The sequence below is a fragment of the Squalius cephalus genome (assembly GCF_949319135.1).
Source record: "Squalius cephalus genome assembly, chromosome: 11".
Lineage (NCBI taxonomy): Eukaryota > Metazoa > Chordata > Actinopteri > Cypriniformes > Leuciscidae > Squalius > Squalius cephalus.
The window spans coordinates 25,264,612-25,284,262 of NC_137132.1; the positions used below are offsets into that span (position 1 = coordinate 25,264,612).

General features: G+C 41.5%; 1 protein-coding gene across 1 annotated transcript in view; it reads left to right on the forward strand.

The window, feature by feature from the left end:
- Positions 1–355: 355 nt before the first annotated feature.
- The window catches only part of kirrel3l (kirre like nephrin family adhesion molecule 3, like), a 42,961-nt gene continuing 23,665 nt past the window's right edge, over positions 356–19,651 (forward strand). The window contains exon 1 of the mRNA XM_079885007.1: positions 356–1,025. Coding sequence (XP_079741133.1) covers positions 986–1,025 — 40 coding nt within the window. The 5' untranslated portion in view covers positions 356–985. The remainder of the gene's footprint in view (positions 1,026–19,651) is intronic.

Sequence of the window (19,651 nt, forward strand, 5' to 3'; positions counted from 1 at the left end):
ATTAGCTAAGAATACGTTCCATTGATATATATATATATATGTTTAATCACATTGCACATAGGGTATATTGAGTCATTATTTAAAGAAACGCCATTAAGATCATCTGTTCCGTAGACTCTTGTTTGCTCCGGGGCACACCTGTTTACTTTCCCCAGCAGTTTATTCATTCAGAGGCGCGCATAACCAAGCACCCCCTGTTGTTTAACAACCAAACACCCCCCCCCCCCCCCCCCCCCCCAACTGCAAGTCACCCCCAGTTTAAACCTTTAACCAATCGCAGGACCCGGGGGGCGTAGGCCAACGGCTGTCCCTGTGGACTGAGAATTACTTCATTCTCAAACTCGATGTTCCCCAGTCAAAAAAAAAAAAAAAAAAAAAAGCGCCTGTCTTATTCATCGCGCCATCATCCAGTCAGTAGTACGACAGTCAGTGCGGATCGCATCCTCGCCTTGCCGCTGCATAACAAGAGAGTGCGGAGCGAGCAGAGCAGTGCGGAGGGGACTGTGCGCAAGAGGAGCCTGCGTTCATGTGCGCTACAGAGCTTGTGGTGCTGAAACGCGCTCAGTTGCACAGGCGAGCGGAGGAGCCCCGCTGATCACGAGAAACGGAGATTTTTCTATCACCTATACGGAGGATTTACTCCAAGTACTTGGATTGATGCAAGACCAACCCATTAAATCAACTTGATCTGAACCAAAAAATAGTAGGGAAATACATGGAAACGATCTAAAGAAAGTTCTAAACTTTAAAGAGCCAACAAGCATTGATGCTTAGACTGTGTTCGGATGGCAGTAGAGACTTTCAGCTCTCCGAGCTGAGGTTAACATAATCTGCCGTTGATTTTTAAATTTTTTTTTTTTATTTTTTTACCGTATTCAAGAGGAGGGCGAGGACCAGAAAAAGCTTCCACAGTCAGTCCAATCGGAGCTTTCGTGCGCACACGTTTAGTCTGGACTGCAGGACAAGTGTTGAAGACTCCGGAAAGATGCTGGTGTTTTACATCGCATTGTGCCTTTTAGGAACAGGTAAGACATTTTGTTATAGTTCAGTAGCCTAACTATTGTAATGATCAAATCGGTTGTTTGCGTACTCTGTATCGCTGCGTCAACCTAATCACAACGCGATTATCTATATCTCAGCGCGCTCCGCTTTGAAGTTAACGCAGTCGTTTTAGTTGTGTCATAATTGCATTTTGTGACATATGAGGTCGTAGTAAGACCCTGGCGATATGTTGGGCGAGTGGCACTGCGCCAAATGGAAACAAGGCTCATTTGGAAATTAAACTTGTCCAATACAGGCGTGTACCCCAGCATAATGCAGCTGTAGGCTACAGCTCTCTGTATTCTTACAGAAGATTACTTCTGCAGTGCCGAGGCAAAGTGATGGCATTATGGTACATAACATAATACTGAAATACGCGTATTTGATTGATACTGCAAAGTACTTAATAACGGTAGGCTACATGTCCATGTTTTTTTTTTTTTTAACTAAGTGTTGCAGTTTATGTTTTGCACATTCTAGGCTATAGCTATACACCTGTTGTCTGTGGATATGTAGAAAAACTCTGGCACATAAATAACTTGATCGTTTCATAGTGTTTTTATAGCCTATGTAAGGGATAGAATAGATGCGCTTTGGGAACTTTTTTGTTCGCTGCAATCGCTAAAAACATAATTCAGTACAATGGAACAAGTGGCTGCGTTTCTGACTAATGCATTACTGTACATGGCTGATGCTGTTTTGTACATGACAGATGTTGACTTGAGGTTGATATATTCAGTGCCCCATTTACTGAGATCGTCTAGCCGACTTAAGAGAAAAGTTGAAGAAAGAACGAACCAGGTGTGACCACGATAATGGCTATCAGCTAACACCCTTCTGGGTTTTGGAAAGTGTGTTAAAAGCCACAGAGGTCTAATGCACTGGAGATGTGCTGATGACAGTCTCCAAAACAGAAACACCTCTTAATAATTTCACAGCCAACGCCATCAGGAAGGCACAATCTCCTCTCTCAAACAGAATAATTTAACAGCATTAAATAAATATAAATGGTGGCGGGCAGAGGTGCGACATTTCTCAATACAGTCTAAGGGGAGCCGGGAATGCGCGCGATCTGAAAGATTATGCTCGTCGCTGTGTTGATTTATTCATTATTTTGTACTTTATGTTGTAGTGGCCGCGGGCATCTGACGCTATCCTGATATGTTGTGAGCGTGAATGAGCTGACTATCGCTTGCTGCACTCAGTGCTCTGCCTCTTTGTTTCTGATAGCAGCGCTGCAGGGTTTGGAACGGACTGGTTCCATTCTTTAAAAATACTGGAATCGAATGTTTTTTTATGACTTTCGATTCTATTAACGTTGTCGAACATGCTTTTAACGCCGATACGGACGGAATGTCTTACTATACACTGACAGCGCGATGAGTGCAGTCCGATTCCCAAACGAATGACTCTCATGAATAGATTCTTTTTAGTGAGTCATAAACAACGTGTAGTTCGATTCCCGAGATGATTCTTACGAACCGGTTCGTTTTGGCGAATCACAAGCATGCAACATTACCAGTACAGTTTGATTTTCAATTTAACGACTCTTATGAGTCGGTTCATTTGTGTGAATTACAAAAATACAGCGTGACAAATGTTCCTTGATTTTCGAACAAATAACTGTATTGAGCCGGTTCTTTAGTGAATCAAGTGGTAGCGGAATCAGTCTGGCTAATTTATTGTCATTAGTCTACTTGTCGTGTCATACTCGAAATGAGCCAAGAAGTGTTATTTTAACATGTTCTTAGGTCCGTAGGATTTAAAATAATAGTTCAATGAAAATTCTGTCCTCATTTAGGCTACTCACCCTCAAGTTGTTTCAAATCTATGAATTTTTTTCTTCTGCTGAACACAAAGGAAGAATTTCGGGAACCAAACAGTTGATGTAGGCTACCCCATTGACTTCCACAGTAGGCTATTGTGTTTCCTTCCATGGAAGTCATTGGGGTCCATCAACTGTCTGGTTACCAACATTCTTCAAAATATCTTCCTTTGTGTTCAGCAGAAGAAAGAAATTCATACAGGTTTGAAACAAAATGCATTTATTTCTATCATAATTTTTTTTCTGAGTTGTTAAATTTGGTTAAAATCTGAGATTACATTTACCCTCAAATACTTATTTTCTCAAAAGTATTTGTTTAGAGAATCATTAAAGTCTGCAAAGTGAAAAAATGCATGTAAACTTGTCACTGCACCACAACATGGAATTTGAATTCTTTGCAAACTAGTAAAAATAAAATAAAAAGTCCATCTGTGCACAATCTACAAGGTTTGTTTTAAGAGCCAAGTACTCTGTCCACCTAAGTAGCATAGTTGTTGTGAGCCGTATTCAAGTTTGTGCTGTTTATTTTACACCAAAGGCGGCGCTGTATTTTGCATATTCTGTGTGCTTTGATTGAGAGAGGTTGATTCATTTGCGGAGAAGTACAGCATCCTCGAGCCTGGCCTATTTTTACCACGAGTCTGTTGTTTCCACGCCTTTTAACAAATATTTTATTCATTGGGTGTATTATTAACGCCGGCTTTGATTCAGCTCGAGATAAAGGCTTCAAAATCCCCCGGCCCTCTCAGATCCAAAAGTGTTTCTTCTCCCAATTAACGGCGTAACTGCAAGCGAGGCAAAGCGCTTTCGGTCGGCGCTCCAGTAAACGGAATTAAAAACAAATGTTTATTGGTGGTTAAGCTGTGCTTTCTGTCTGTCTCTTTGATAAATGAGGCCGCCGTATTGACACGGATGGAGGCGGTTATTAAATTTAAATGTTGAATATAAATGCCTAGCACCTTCACAAATTTGGAGGGAAAATATATATTAGACAGAAATATGCATGCCTGGTTCGCAAATAGGCTCTAAATTTGTAATAATTATACATGGCATAAGAGTAGAATATGCTTCAGTCGAGTTTTGGTGTTATTTGAATTTTGCTCAATAACAGGTTAACTTTAGGATATGTTGTCAGTTAGTCGAGTAGCATACTGAGCTTTTATGTGGACTTTCTAGCCCGTTAAAGGGGGAAATGTGACCCTGGCTGCACTCTAGATGTTTTTCTCATTAAGTGGGTGTGTAAGTAAGACAGAAGGAGGGGGGAGAGGGAAGAATAGGATGTAGCAGAGCAATTCTTTGACAGACTGGTGGCAGCTGCTTTGGGAGGAGCAGAGAGGCTCCCGGACGGCCTGAACCACTCATCTCACCTGACATCTATACAAGCAGCACGCCACACTCTGAAAAACCACCACCAGCTCGCATCTGACTCACCGGCTCCGTCTCTGAATAATGGCTCATGGATAGATAGCGCAGCGAGAGAAAGATTGTCCTGCTTCACATAAACACACATGCTCCCTTACACACTCACCCAGATATATACACACCCCAACGTAGGTGCAAACACACATCTCCTTTATCTCTTGGTCTCTCTCTTGTTTGTCTTATCTGTCTTTCTTTCTCTTTCTCTCTCTCTTTCACACACACACACGATTTCAGAGTGTCTGACAACACGAAGGCTCAGAACTAGTAGAAAAGAGCAGGGGATTGAAGCAGAGAACATGACAGAGTCTTGAAGAGACCAGCCCCTAGTGCCAGATATTCATGTGCATGCCCTTAACAAAGCTCCGCCACTTCTTTCTCCCAGCCATAATTTGCTTTCTCGGAATGCCCCTCAGTCTCCCAGTGGAATTATGCTGCACTGTGCCATCAGTATTCCAAGTATTCTCCAGCACTTAAAAAAAATAAAATAAAAAAAACCTTTGGCGTGGGGTTGGCAAGTCCCAGAAGGCAGCGTTCAAAGGAAGTGTGTTAAGATCATACAACTTTTGCCTACTGCTTCCTTCCTCCCTAGTCATTTTGCCTTGTAAAGAGCAAAAGAAATAGGCCTACATAACTGACTGTCCCTTTGTGCATTATTATTTTATTAATTTTATTTTATCATTTTAAATCCCCAACACACACTCTCATTCACATACTTTATTTCTTTCCCACTCTGTAGGGTTGATCATCAGTATCAGTATATGATTTAATAAATTGACTATTTAATTTATAATGGTGGTATGGCATATTAAATCCATTAATTGTGTAACATAACTTCAGCAGCTCAATTTTTAAAGGCAGTACTTTGATATCTGTGATATCCCACAATCCTATGTGTGTGTGGTGTTGAAAAAGTCTATTCATAAATGTCTACTGAGAAATAATTACAATCTTTAAATACTTAGTCTAAGACTCACTCGAATTTGTTCTAGATCATTAGGCGTCATTATGGTGCTTCGGAAGCCTGTCTGAAACCAGTTTCTGTAGTCGGTGCCTTCATACAAATCTGCTGTCTGTTAAGTTATTGACTGACTGGGCAGCAAGGCATCTAGCTGGCTTGGGTTTCAGACTCAGCCGCACACATGTAAACACTTCAACCAACAGCATTGCATATCTGCAGTCTTGTCTTGATGTTTTAGCTTTCTCCATTAGAGGGACAGATAGTTTGACCTGCACAAAGGGCCTCCCATTAGTGATGGGGACTGCTGGGCGCTTAGATTGAGTGGGGTTGTGAGGTGGTATTTCTGGCCTTCTGGGTTTGTTTTAGGAGCTTTTTGTATTATGCATGAGCTGAATGTCTTAGGAGACCTTATAGGGACTGAAAATGACTTTTTTATGTACGTGTCTGTATTGTTAAGAGGCTTAATGTTTGTATTGTACTGTATGTAAAGGGGTGTAATATGAGGTTGTGTGTCTGTGTTAGGGAAGGTGTCGGATAAGCTGCATCTAGTGTAAAGATTGGAAAAGCAGAACATAAAATGTAGAGGTTATAATACAGAGAATGAATCTCGTATTTTTTCTGTTTTCTTCTCGCTTCACTTGCTTTTTCTTTCCTGTGGAAGCCTGTTTTCACCTCAGAGTAAAAAATAGTTTAAAAATAAGAAATAAAGTCACATTGTGAGATACAAAGTCACAATTATGAGAAACAATGTGACAGTTCTTAGAAAAAAACATGCACTTGTGAAATATATAAAGTCATAATTCCAAGAAATAAAGTGGAAATTGTAAGATAAAAATTAAAATTACGAGTCACATTGTGCCTTTTTTATAACTCTCAGACAGAAATGGGCTTCCATTCTTCACCTGTTTATCCTTATTGAAAAGGACTAGCAAAGTTGGAAGGCGAGGAAGTTCAGTGATAAGTGTGTGTGCGCTCGAGTTAGAGGGAGTAAGTGACACACGATTCACAATAGCGCCGATGCAGCAGAATCTGTCTGGTGCGGGAAGACTGCTGCATTATTTAGGAGACGCTCGTATGGCATAGATATGGATGAGTTTTGGCCTGCTTTGATGCGCTTGCACTCTGCAGAACGGAGTGAGATGGACTGGCTGCGAGCGGCTGAGTGCTCTGGGCTCTTTTACAGGGAGATGTTGGCGCTCGGAGACAAATTCAACATAAAGGTCAGTTTTGTTTACAGCAGAGAGCAAATCGCGAGATTTTCTCCCAAGACAACATTCTAGCATAGGAATTTTATATGTGTTGCTGGGACTGAATGACATTCAAGCTTGTGAATAGGACTTAGGGGACCAGGATAATGCTATACCTTCTCTTTACAGTAAAAAATGAAAAGAAAAGAAAACCCTTGTTGCAGGTAAACAGAAATCCGTAAGTTAACTTTTATAGTACCTCCTGTGGAGAAAAAACAACTCCTTGTTTTTCATTTTTTCCCGCGCTCCCATTTGCCCATCATAACGTTCAAACCGTGCTCCTGATGACACGTACAGCTGTTAGGTTGGGGGGTGGGGGTGGGGGCTCTGAAACAATGGCTCTCTCTGTTTTCTGCAACACACAGCCGTATTGTCTAATTATCTTTCACAGACACAAGACAGCGACCCTCACCCACGTTTTTCCGCAGCACCCCCCCCCCCCCAACAGACAGAGGCACACACAGAAAGATATTTAGGAGAATTAGTGGAATAGAGAAAGCAAATGAGAAGGTTTTGGAGGGAAAGGCTGTAATCTGCTTGCCCATGCAGGAGCACATAGATAAAGAACTTGGCATTGCGTTCAGGGGGGCATTTGTTATCAGCTCTCAGCGTCTCCAGCCCGCGCGGCTAATGGCAGAGCCTAGAGGATAGGTGGCCAGTTGTTCCTCACTCTGGGACAAGGCCATCTCCTCCATCTCCATTGTTTTTTCAGCCCCTCTCTTCCTCTAACCTCGTCTCCATCCACCCACATCCTCACCTCATTTTCCTTGGGCGGAAAGACGAGTGAGTGGACAAAGAGGAATTGTGCTGACTTCTTCTTCTGGAGGAGAAAATGAAAAAGAGAGCAATTATGTCATCGGGGGTCTTCAGTTACATTAAAATGGACAGTTTGTTTTTCAAGGCTGAGAGTGACTCCTAGATTGAAATTTTATCTCATGTATCCACATCTCTGGGGATGTTTATTCTGATGATGAGATACAGTAGGCAATAGGGTCAGATAATCACTGATATTTGCATACAGGGGAAAAAAGAGGGTGTTTACTGCTGAGATCACAAAGGGGTGAGGCTGGGGAGCCTGAGTTAATTTGGAGAAAATCATTAAAACAATGCCTAAGGAAAGACACAATTTCAAACACTCATTTCCTATTTTAAGAAGCACTTTGCTTGCATTTTTTTTCTCCCAAAATGCGAAAAGTGTCACTCGTTACTAGGGGAAATGTATCACAATTTGGTACGAACAGAAGCAAGGAAGTGTTTTGACACAGGCGTGTGTAGAATGAGCTGGGCTTTGGTAGAGCGCACATTGGCTTCTATTTTACGATCACCTCCAGTCCTCCAAGACAAAAATTTCATATCTCTTGCTGTGACACAGGAAGCAACAGTAAATTGAAATTTATCTTCCATGTTGCTGCAATATCTGGGCTCATATTATCCTCTCGGGCCAAGATCCCTAAGCCCAGCCTTAAAGATAGCCCTGATAGGAGAGGATGTTTTCTGCGGTGGGAAAATCCAATTCTGCGATAAAACTGTTCATTAATTTTATCTGTCTGTTTATTTATTGAATATTAGATTTTTGTGTTTACGTTTGGGGAAAAATGTTGTACTGCAAACCATTGAGCTAGATTTGAAATTATGCTCCTTTATTACTTATCTGTTCTGGGATTTGCGTTTGTTATAGTTATGGATTCATGCATACATTAAAGAATGAGTCATGGAAGTTCAGATGGACTGACAGCTAACAGTAATTGATTGTTTTTCTGTCACAGACACACAGTTGAAGGTTGTGCCAGAGGGGCAGCTGAAATGAGTGTCTGGTGGTTAAAGCTACATGGCCTTTGTATGGTGATTAGTCAAAGTCTGACTATTTAATTAATGATTACTCCATCACAGAAGACATTGTGTGCCTGAGAGAGACAGAAAAGCTCTCAAAAAAGCCACAGTCTGATTATACTATTACATGTGATGCATCAGGATCTAACTTTACCCCCGATTCCCTATATATTCAACTGTTTCATATACTCTAGTACACTGATATTGACAGTCACATTGTGCAGGCCAGTTTGTATTTGTTAAACATTTTTTGAGCTAATAAAGTCTAGAATAAACCACAAACTGACACTTTAAGATGTTCGCCATAGCATCCAGCACAACAAATTAAAGCTTTTCTGTCCTGTTTTAACTAAAACAGAATATATACAAATTATATTTCATACAATATAATAAGTGTAGTAAGTGTTTTTGACACCCCTGCACTAGTAGGTCACTGATTTCAGTTCCACTAATGCTGCCTAGATTCTGTATCAGGATAGGATCTTATACCTGCTTCCATTGTAAGATAGCATCATATTAAATCATATCTCAGATCAGAACTCAGCTCTACTTGAGTCTTTGGCATAAAGACTGTCATGCAGACAGGAATACCCTCATTATCAGCTATTTGCGAGCTCATTCTCTCTATCCGTCTGTCTCTCTTTCTCTGTCGCGCACACACTCACATCCCTTAACCAAATAGTTCTTCCTCTGGAAACCCCCAGCGGAATGTGCGCGCAAATATTGTGATTGTGAGCCCGACCGTTAACCATAATACTCCACACCGGAGAGAAGACCTTACTCAAGCTCCCCCACATCAGGGTGAAAGGCATCTCTGTTTAGTTTTCAGACAGCTGGGCAAGAAATTGAGAAAAGCATATATGTCTTTCCTTCTCTCTTTCCCAATCATCTTATTTCTCTTGCTGTTTCTTGATTGCTGGGATATTACGGCTTGGCTTTGAATGCCACAGTGGGAGGTCGAAGGAGAAGCTGGCCAATTTGCTATCAAGCGAGGGGTGTCAGTCAACGCGCGTCAAACAAGCTTTCCGCCGTCACTCATGTGTCCAAACATGGTAATTTTATCGAGCGATCCAAAGTTATCTGAAACAAGCCAGTGCCTTTGGAAAAAAAGAACGGGCGATCAAATGATTCGGAAGGTAGAGAAGATGGCGGTAAAGAAAGTGAGAGAACCGTTTAGCCAAGGTGCAGAAGGCTTAGGAGTTCATGCAGCTTGATAAAATGGTGTGCCAAGGCAGAAAGTGAAGAGAGGAAAGAGGGGGGTCAAACAGATTAACTTCCAGCATCTTAGCTCTGAAGGTAATGGATATCCTTGTACTGGTGTGAAGGAACCCCTTCATCTGTTCTCCCAGTTTAAAAGTAGGAAACATAGTAACAAAGACATACCAGATGAAAAAGTGAGTGTCTGACACAGGAGACTGGATAGGGCACTTGGACACCTGGGGGCAATGATGAAGCCGTAACAAAGCAGACAAGCTTTGAATGCACAGGTTGGCCAGAGCTGGGTGAATGAAAGAGAAGGGGGGGGGGGGTGTTGATGGGTTGAATTTGATACACAGCCTCTTTCAGACGATGAGGTAATGTCAGGCAGTGCCCCTGGACCTTCCTGATTGATGCATTCCAGCCACTCTACTGCTGTGGGAGGGCTGTAACGGATTACAGCGCCAAACCCTGCACGGAGAAAGACAGAGAAACCTCTAATGGTCTGTGACTATTGTCTGGGTGAGGCATCCAAACTCTACCGTTCTCTGCGGATTTGAAGAGGAAGTTCACACACACACACACACAGGGACAGGTACACGATACACACTGAAAAGAGCTACCTCAGCGTTGTTGTGCAGGATATTGGCTGTTTACTTTTGAAATTCTCTCCCTGGTTCTGGCTTGCTGTAAACACTGGTGTGGGGTGCTTGTCACTCACAGATAAGGACAGAGATAAATAGGAGAGGGAGGAAGTGAGATAGAAGACAAAGGGAACAAGGAACAAAGAGAGACAAAGAAAGAAAAGTTGCTAGCTAAACATAATGTCTCTTGGAGTGAATAATGAGTCTGTATGGACAAATGAAGTCTAAAAAAGTGATATGCTTACATTGGCTGAGCTTTTTAGAACTTTACCCAGCCGCAGCACAAAGTGATGTTTTTTGTGCATTTGCATGCATAAGTATGCCTATTATGCAGATTAGAACAAAATGGGCTCCATAGTCCCACTGAAAAGACCTGCTTAGACTAGCACGAGTTTCAGTAAATGTGGTGTGTATATATTTAACTATGTTGTTCACAAGCAAACTTGGCTAGCGATGCTGATAGACACATGATCTAAAATGCATCTTGGTAAGCAAATTTGCTAATCTTTTCAGGAAAGTATCCATGATGCAGTATGAGCTGGAGCCTTATTTGTATCCTGTGTTGTCATCCATGTTTTTTTTTTTGTTTTTGTTTTTCCAGACACAGGGCAAAATTGCATGCCACCCTTAGGAACAGCATAATAGTATAGGACAAATACATAAATAAGAAAAGCCATCAAGCAGGTAAGGAAATGTGGGCTGGTTCATGTGTGGAAGAGAGAAGGAGAAAGCAGGAAAAAAAGGTTTCAATCCGTTTGGTACTTTACCTCAAGCCACTTGTTTAAGCTTTCTTCTCGAATGAATTGTGTATATCACTGATGTGTGACAAAAACAGCTTCACCAGTATGCTGAGAAAAAGATGCATTGGTTTTGGAGGACACAGCAGGTCTTCTAGCTCTGGGCTCCAGACTGGCTTTGTATGCAGCAGGCTGCTTGGTTTCAAGCATTCCCAAACAGAGCCACCTTAGAGCAGGTGAAAGAATGAGGAGCGTGTTCCTGCTGGAACTGCACTTCTATAGCTTCTCACTTCCAGCAGCAGGCGAAGCGAGATACTCTCCTGCCTGAAGATACGGGTTCAGATTTCTCTATGAGCTGCATCCCACTGCGAGGAGATTTAGTGATGATTTATGAAGCCCCCTAGAAAACAGGGCACAAATGTGTAAGGTTTTCATATGATACTGACATCTCGCTTCCAAAGTCAATGTTTTGTTGAGTTTTGGTGGAGCTGCAGCTTTGAGAAAGCTTGTTTAGATATGAAAGGATTTCACAGGCAGAGGAATTTGTGGGAATATTTTTTCAGAGCCTCTTTTGAGCTTTGTACTACTATAATGGCCAACAAAAAAAAAAAAAAAAGAAGCAAAAAGTGTGCTTTGGAGACACTGTTCAATAAGTAGTTTTTAATCATATTAATATGAATGAACATGTTCTGGTATATGGTAATGTTGCTGGGCCAACTTTGTCTGTTTTACAATTTTTTTAATGAATCTGGAGTAGTATATACTGTGGATTGAACAATGCGCCAGCTCTAATTACCAATTAACCGTGTAGAATATCTATACGAACACCTCCATTTGCTCAGAGGTAAATTAATGATACTAATTTGCATTCTTTTCTTTTAACATAATTTTACATATTGATTCAGGTCATTGTGGTGTGATAGTAATTTAAGAGCTCACAGTACCGCAGTAAATGTGTTCTGTTCACTTACACTGATGTTATCAGTTGTAATCATGATCAAATGAGCCTTTTCTTCTTGGCTGACTGTAAGAAGCATTTGTCTCTGTTCTGATTTGCAGTTTTTTTGTAATTTTAAGTTTTCTTTAAAGAAAAAATAACCCAAAAAAGGTTTTGCAATGTCACAGTTCCTAAATTGTGTAAAAACCTTTACCTCTTTATGAGCACATTCTACTGGAAGTATACAAAATTCACAAAACTCCCCAGTTTATTCATATGGGATTTTTTAGCAACCGTAACCAAGATGGGCAGAGCTTAACAAAGGGTCAATTTGAATTTGGAATTTGAACTATTTGTTTTATAAAAAGGTGAAAATGGCACTATTCTGATGAATGTGGACATGTGTAAGCTTAGATACTGGTGCAGGGGAGTGTCTGATGTCATCACTTTTCACTCAGCTTGTTGGGAGGAGGTGATGGATAGGCTTCTAATGGACCCCCTCAATCACAAGCTACTTAAGCAGACTGATCAGTAACATAGTGGCAAAGAGGCCAACACAAACCCCCTTTCAACAGAGCCACAGGGAGGTTCAGAGATCATCCATGCTAGTGATTAGCCCTGTAACAGTCCTTATGCTGCAATCTTTCACTCATTTACCAGGCATTTGAAAAATCTATGGTACAAACTCACCGTGAAAGAGTCTTGAATTGTCAAGCGGAACCTTAAAAGGCTCAGCCTTTTGTCCCAGTGTGACGCAGTAGCTTGGTGCGAAACCTCTTTTGTTTTGCTAATGTTATTAATGGACTCACTTAAGTATAAAAAGTGAATCAGATTAAACTCGGTAGGGAAAAATATAGCGTGTTTTTTCTTTTTATATTCAGTTTATATTGTACAAAGGTGTACCATAGGAATGTCAGCATGAAGGTGTGAAGTGTAGTTATTTGTCAGTGGAAATTTCCTGCGAGTTTGAATCTGATGCCATCACTGATTTTTAAAAAGCACTACAGTTTAAAGTGGGACAAACTCATTAGCCCTATTCCTTAGATCCAAGCAAAGAAATCACAAATATTAGCAGTAGGTGGGGTCTCTCCTCTCAAAAACACTCTCTGTTTTGACTCTATCTCTCCCTGTGATTCAGTGTATCCTGTTAACAAGTGCCAGCTTCATCGAATACCCACAACACAAGTCAGTGTGTGTGTTTTCACACCAATTAACAGCTCTCTTTTGGTGCCTGCTGAGGTGATGATGGCCTGCCTCTGGCCAGGCGCATGGTGTTTATGTGTATTTGGATTTTTTTCTATGTTCAATCTTTTTCTATTTTCATTAGTAAGCAGTATAATTGGTAGTTGTAGAACCTTATAGATCTCATAGATAGAACACCAGAAAGTCCAATGAATGTATAGGGATTTCTCAGTCTTCGTATAGAGTTCTCTCAGTCTTCACAAATCTAGCATGGGCTGACTTGCTCTCTGTCAAATTAACAGCCTACTCTGCACCGTTCACAATCTGCCCCTTAAGAGGTAAAAACTCCTCCATTGGTCGAGAGGTGAGTGGTCATTAATATCAGGCTGGTCCTCATTGGCACAAATGGCAATGCTGGAGAAAAATTATTCTGTCCAACACTCTTCCTTTCTTTCCCTCTCTCCCTCACACTATATTTCTTTTGGCTCTCGGAGCCAAACTAGCATCCCCTCCTCTCTTGCACTCTCAATCTAGATAATTCAATCTGTCCAATATCAAATAATCGCCTCCATTTTTTCGGCCCATTTTAACCTTATCACTGGCACTGCCTCCTCAGGGGACCGAGTTTCGTTTCACCTTGTTAAGAGAGAGAGGGAGCCCAAGAGCGATAACCTGGGATCGTGGTGAAACGAGGCGGGTGACGAATAGTTCTCTAAGGAGCGGGAGTGAAGACCTGTTTGTTGTTCTCACAATGTGAACGAGCGGGCAAACAGGCTAAGGAGCTTTTTTTTTTTGTCTGAAAAAGAAAAGGTGGGTAGTTGGAGCAAGGGTCACACAAAAAAGAAAAAGTGCATGAAAAAATGTGAAGCATGAGAAATGTGCTGTATGGGTTTGTGAACACTGGAGCCCCTCTGCGTCCCATTGTACTTCTTTAACACTTTCTCCTGGCACTTAATTAAAATCCAATAAGGATCTCGCCTGGTGGCCATTGTTCCTAACCTATGTTTACCTTCTCTAGGAGCATCGCTAGCAGCTTAATCTTGCAAGAAAGTGGGGTCGATAGGTCAAGACTGGACTCTAGTCGCTAGCCTGAGAGAAGGGGGGGGGGGGGGGGCTCTTTTACCTCATCTTCCTATTCTTTGTGTTGTGTCTCTCTCTTTCCTTTTCTTTTCCTCATTTCCCATGGAACCTAATCCGTAAGCTTGATTGTTCTAAGCTGATTTCAAGCTTGCCCCTGGGAGGAGATGGGCTTTTGGAGTTGGTTTTAATTAAGATTTAAAGGAGGCCTCCCTAAAGAAGTAAGATTGAGTGGTTTCTTTGGATGGGGGGATGAGAGTGGACAAGAGGAGGTGGAACAGATTGGCCAGCAAAAAGCAGAAAAAAAAAAAAAAAAAAACAAACAACAACAGTGAAGTTATTCATCAGGGACAATTGAAAAAAACAATTTTATGTCTGTTGAATTATAATAGGTGGAGTATGCATTCATTCACATTTTCAGATCAAAATTTTTTCCCCTCTATTTATCTCTACCTTCATCTCTTTTGGGGTGACACCCTTTCTTTTTCTATTTCATTCAGTCTCCAAGAGCTAAATTATTCTTTTCTTAAAAAAAAAAAAAAAAAAAAAAATCAAAATCTATAGAAATTGATTTGAGCTTCCTAAGATCCAAACCCATATCCTGTAAAGACGTCATTGGAACACTGCCGAGCTGCAGGCAAGCAATCTCCAGATTATCTAGATGTTGTAATGATCGATAGCGACACCTTATGTACCCTTTTGTACATGAAATGGTGCTGATGCTGGAGCCAGTCCTTGGGGAACCTGTGAAACTATCATAGAACTGGCTTAAATTTACACTAGTTTCAGAAATCATAATACAAATTGTAGTTTGAATATTTGAATTTGGTTGTTCAACCAGAAGTGAGGGGGCACAGGGACCAAAGTGGCCACACCAACAATGACTGCCATAAGTGTAATTTTAACTAGAAAAAGTACTTGCCGTACAGTACTCCAGAACAGGAGTAATGAATTAAGGACACATACCTCACTTGTTTACCAGCCTCTGAAGTAGCCCAGAAACTGACCCTTATCTGCTAATAAACCTTTGTTTATGTAAGCGGTCATGACATCTGGTGCTTAAATCATGATTTGGATCTGTTGGTGTCCTAATCATGAACGTACAGGGAATTAGATTCCTACAGAGTGGAAAGTCAGTATGTATGTATGTGGCTTTGTTCATCTCTCTCTGAATTTCTCTTCTTTTGCCTATCTTTCATTCTCTCTCACACACAGACTCTTTCTTCTCTTTCTCTCCCTCTGTCTCTCTGGATAATGGTCTTGTACACAGGTGGCCATGTCCCTTCGATGGACACCCCCAGACGTCCTTGTTAGACACTTAATTAAAAGCCTTATCACAGGAAAACACGCTGAGACATTCCAATATGGGCCTGGGCATTAGAGATACTGCCACAACCAGACAGCGTCCATCTATTACTGCTGTCTGCTTAACTGTCCAGCCAAACAGAGTGTGTATTTGTATGTGTTAAAACATAAAAGAATAAGGAGTGCGTATGCAAAATAAGAAATGGTGCGAGTTGTTTTAGAATAGATAAAGAGTGAACGACGAAGCGAGAGAAAATGTAAGGCCCAGTTTACCTGGCATTAGCATATCCTTTGGGGGATCCGTTGGAAACAGGACAGTGCTAAATAGAGGTGTAAATGGGATCCAAAAACATTTTGAGATTTGGCTTTGAAAAGATATATCTGACTGATGATCTATCCACAACTTTCTTTTGTTTCTCTTTGCATTTTGGATGCAAGTTATCACCAGGTGTAGACAGCAATGTGTCTCAGCTGACCACTTGTGATAGGATCCCCCAAATGGATCTTAATATCAGGTGTAAACAGAGCTTAAGGCTAGGAAGAACAGAGCGTTGGTGCATGGCTGGCGCAACACATGTGGGTGGGTTATTAGCAGGAGAATTTGTGAAAACATCCACATCTGTCCTTCTGTGTATTGCTTCCCGCCCACTGCTATCAGCACTCCTCCCATGGTCAGTTAACTTTTAGAGCTGATGACAGGAGGGAAAAAAATCCCTAACGAAAGAAAAGCACACAATGAAGTGTTTAAGTTCATCACGCCACTAGCTGGGTTAGGCATTCTAGGTGTTAAATGAAGAGTGGGGAGGTCAAGTGTCCCTCCCACTACATTCTTCAGCAATGCTAGGCAGGGACCAGCACACAGGGACCATATGTCCCAAGCTCTGGTCAATGATCCTCCCCAAATGGAAGGACAAAGCCCTTTTCACTCAATTGAGACTGGGGAAATCTGCAATTCCACACTGGCAGCATAGCACCAGTCAACAAGAAGATAGTGAAAAGGAGGAGGACAGAGAAAGAAGGAGAAAGAGAGAGCATGAGAGGGACTTGGCATTTTCCATCACATTAACTAGGAACAATCCTGCCAAACAGCCTTGAGGCTCCTTCCCTTTTTTCCCCGAGTTCTTCTGTAGGTTGCCCAGTTCCAAAGCCCCCAGGAGACTCTCTTCAAAAGCTCGGTGTCTATTCCTTTTGCTCAGATGCTCAGCTAATAATGCCACAGCCAAAGCATAGAGATCTATATCTCTGGCTATCACAAAGCAAGTTCTCTTATGTTTAAGCTGGGTCTTGTGCATGGGGGAGTTGAAGGTTTACAGGGGCATGTCGCATTTTTTAAAAGGCCACAACAAACCTATCCAATCATAAAATAACAGTTAGGTGGCGCATCCTGGTGAGGTGCATTTCAACAGGGGGTAGTCTTAGCGAAAGAAAGAAGGAAGTGAGATAAAGAAAGCTTAGCAAAGACATGGAGAGGCATGAGCGGCACTGTAAAGTGCACAGGGTTCCTGGGGGAGAAATAGATCAGGCATGTATTCTGGCGCTGCAGCGATTAATATCAGCGGAGGAAAAAAGGTCAAACTTGACTGGAAAACGCTACAGTATATCATTGTTACTGGCACGGCCCACATTTCATACATCACGCCATGCTGTGTTGCCTCAACTCTCCCGTCGCTGGTCTCGCAGCCACAGCCCACGCCAAGTATTATCAAAGATTGATAGAGTGTCCTAGTTAAGTGGGGAGGGTGTAGGAAGTTGGAAGGAGGGATGAAGTGGGGAAAGAAGATTTGCCACCTCTGTGCTTCAGGGTTACAACTTGTTGTCTTGTTGTGACACGATGTCACCAATCAGTAAAAACGAATGTGAGTATGTCACATCTTTGGCTAAAACTAACACTTGTTGTCTGGAATCCACAGTTATGCCCAGCTAAAGGTTCTTCAAACGATGTGTGTGTGGCTTCCGTAACAACGCTCCCTTCACACTCACTTCCAACTACTCATCCTCCCTTTTCTCTTGTTCAGAGTGCTTGCTTAATAATTAATTGATTTATTAGTTCCCTCATTAATCATTCATTCATTAATCAGGGCCAGATTTTTCCAGAGGAAGTGGTTCAATCCGTAAAGACAAAAAAAAAAAAAAAAAAAATCCTGACTTCACATTTCAGCCTAATTACGCTTCTTTGCTAATCACCACCAAAGAAATGGAGTTTCAGGAAATTACTTTTTTTCTTCCCTTCTTCCCTCCCTCCCTCCTTCTCTTCTTTTGCGCTAAGCAAGCCAGGATGTATTGAGGTCGGCAGGTAAGATTTTTTCAATCCTTTTTCTATCCTCCTTTGCCAAGCCATAATTTTTTGTTCTGGAGGGTTTTAGTCATCAGTCATGTTAAAAGAACACTTTTGAGACCAGGCTAATCTGATGAACAAGACAGTACGGCCTTTAATTAAACTTCCCAACTTCCAACCACCTTAACTTGATAGAGGAAGGAAATGCAAAATGTGGTGACTGTGAAAACCAAAGACATCGATTAATCACGGTGGATTTGAAGACCGTCCGTGAGCATGGGTCAGCTCTTTCAACGGCGAAGAGGCGGCTCATTGTTTCAGCTGATGCCACCCTTCCTAGAGAGATGAAGGAGCTGTTTGTTTAATTGTATAATATTACGTGATGCGGATAGAAGTCACCGCCCCATAGGTGTCGAAAGAAACAAAGCAAAATTCTTATGGAAAAGGGAAATTCTAATGGAACAGAAATTAAATCTCTTGTACATCAAACAAACTGGTGGTCTTCAAAAACAACCCTTAGCCATGGTCAGACTCTCTTTCGAGGAGAGAGGAAAAAACATCAAATTAGAGAAAGCTTCAATAGAATTGCCAGCGCCACATTAACCTCCAAGCGGCAAAAAAAGCACACACATTGAACATCCCTAACAAGGTATTCATTGAACCCATCTCTCTTTATTTTCCAACACGCATAATCCCATGCATGCAGAGACTTCAATATGCCACTAACAACTGAGGTTACAGCTATTTTCCCTTTCCTCTCCGCATTTAGACCAATAAAGTGCATGGCCCTCTTTGCTCTAATGAGATGCATACATTTACAACATCACTTCCTCATTAAAGAAAAATAATAATAAAGACAGTATGAGAAAAAAAAAAAAAACATATTAATTATAGAACGCACTTCCTCCTATCACAGAGAGCCACAGGGGCCTCCACTGGGCTCAATTAGGAAGTATAGGCCACAAATCCCCAGACTAAATTAATTGACACCCCAGGGCATTGAGCCTAGCATCCCAATAGCTCAGTATAAGTGCTAGATTTCTTAGTTTTCATTTCATTTGCCTTTAGAAAGTGAGTGCAGGGCAGAGTGATCAACAAAGACGAATAAGGGGGGCACGTTTAAAAGTGATCTTTTCATTGACTTTATGGATTTTTAATCATCTTGCCATATTTACAGTGTTGCTTTTTCTCAGTGTTGTTTACCCGGACTTCGCAGCCAGAGGAATGAAATGAGAGTGCATATAAAAGCGTTGTTTATTTATTTATTAATTTGTCTTTATTGTATTTATTTATTTTCCCCACAGTGAATTAGGCCCATCGGAGGCGTTCCAATTGTAGATGTTTCCATTATTGTGGGGGTGTTGGTGCATACAGCAACCCACACATTTATGCAAAGAGCTCACAACGCTAATGATTTAAAAGCATTCTAGATCTTAGATCATACTGTACACCAAGCAACAGAGAACAAGTAAGAGAGAGATAAAGAGAGATTGTTGCATGCTGTATAGGAGAGAGAGAGAATTAGACAAAGGCGCCATGAAAAGTAGATAAAGTGTGATAGAGAGAGAAGGAAGAGAAGCAGCAATAACCATCTCCAGAAAATACCAGGAGACCTGCAGGAATGAAATGACAAGACTGGCTCAATCAACATCTTGTCAAGACAGTTGGCTGATGTGTAGAGACAATCTCATCCTCCCCCTCTTCCTTCCCTCTCTAGTTTTTTTTTTTCCTCCCAGCGTCTTGTGTTCCTAACGGAGAGCTTTCCGTCTGTGAGTAGAAGAGTTCTTAGACTCTGAAGTGGGGGAGTGAGAATGGGAACGCTGGAATAATGACACTTGGAAAAGTTCTGACGCTCACCAGAGATGCTGCACAGCATAGAGGAGTGTGTGACAGATAAAGCCTCTGCTGCATGCAGAGGTCCTGAGCGGCACACACACATACATACATACGCATATTTCAGTATCATTCTCATTC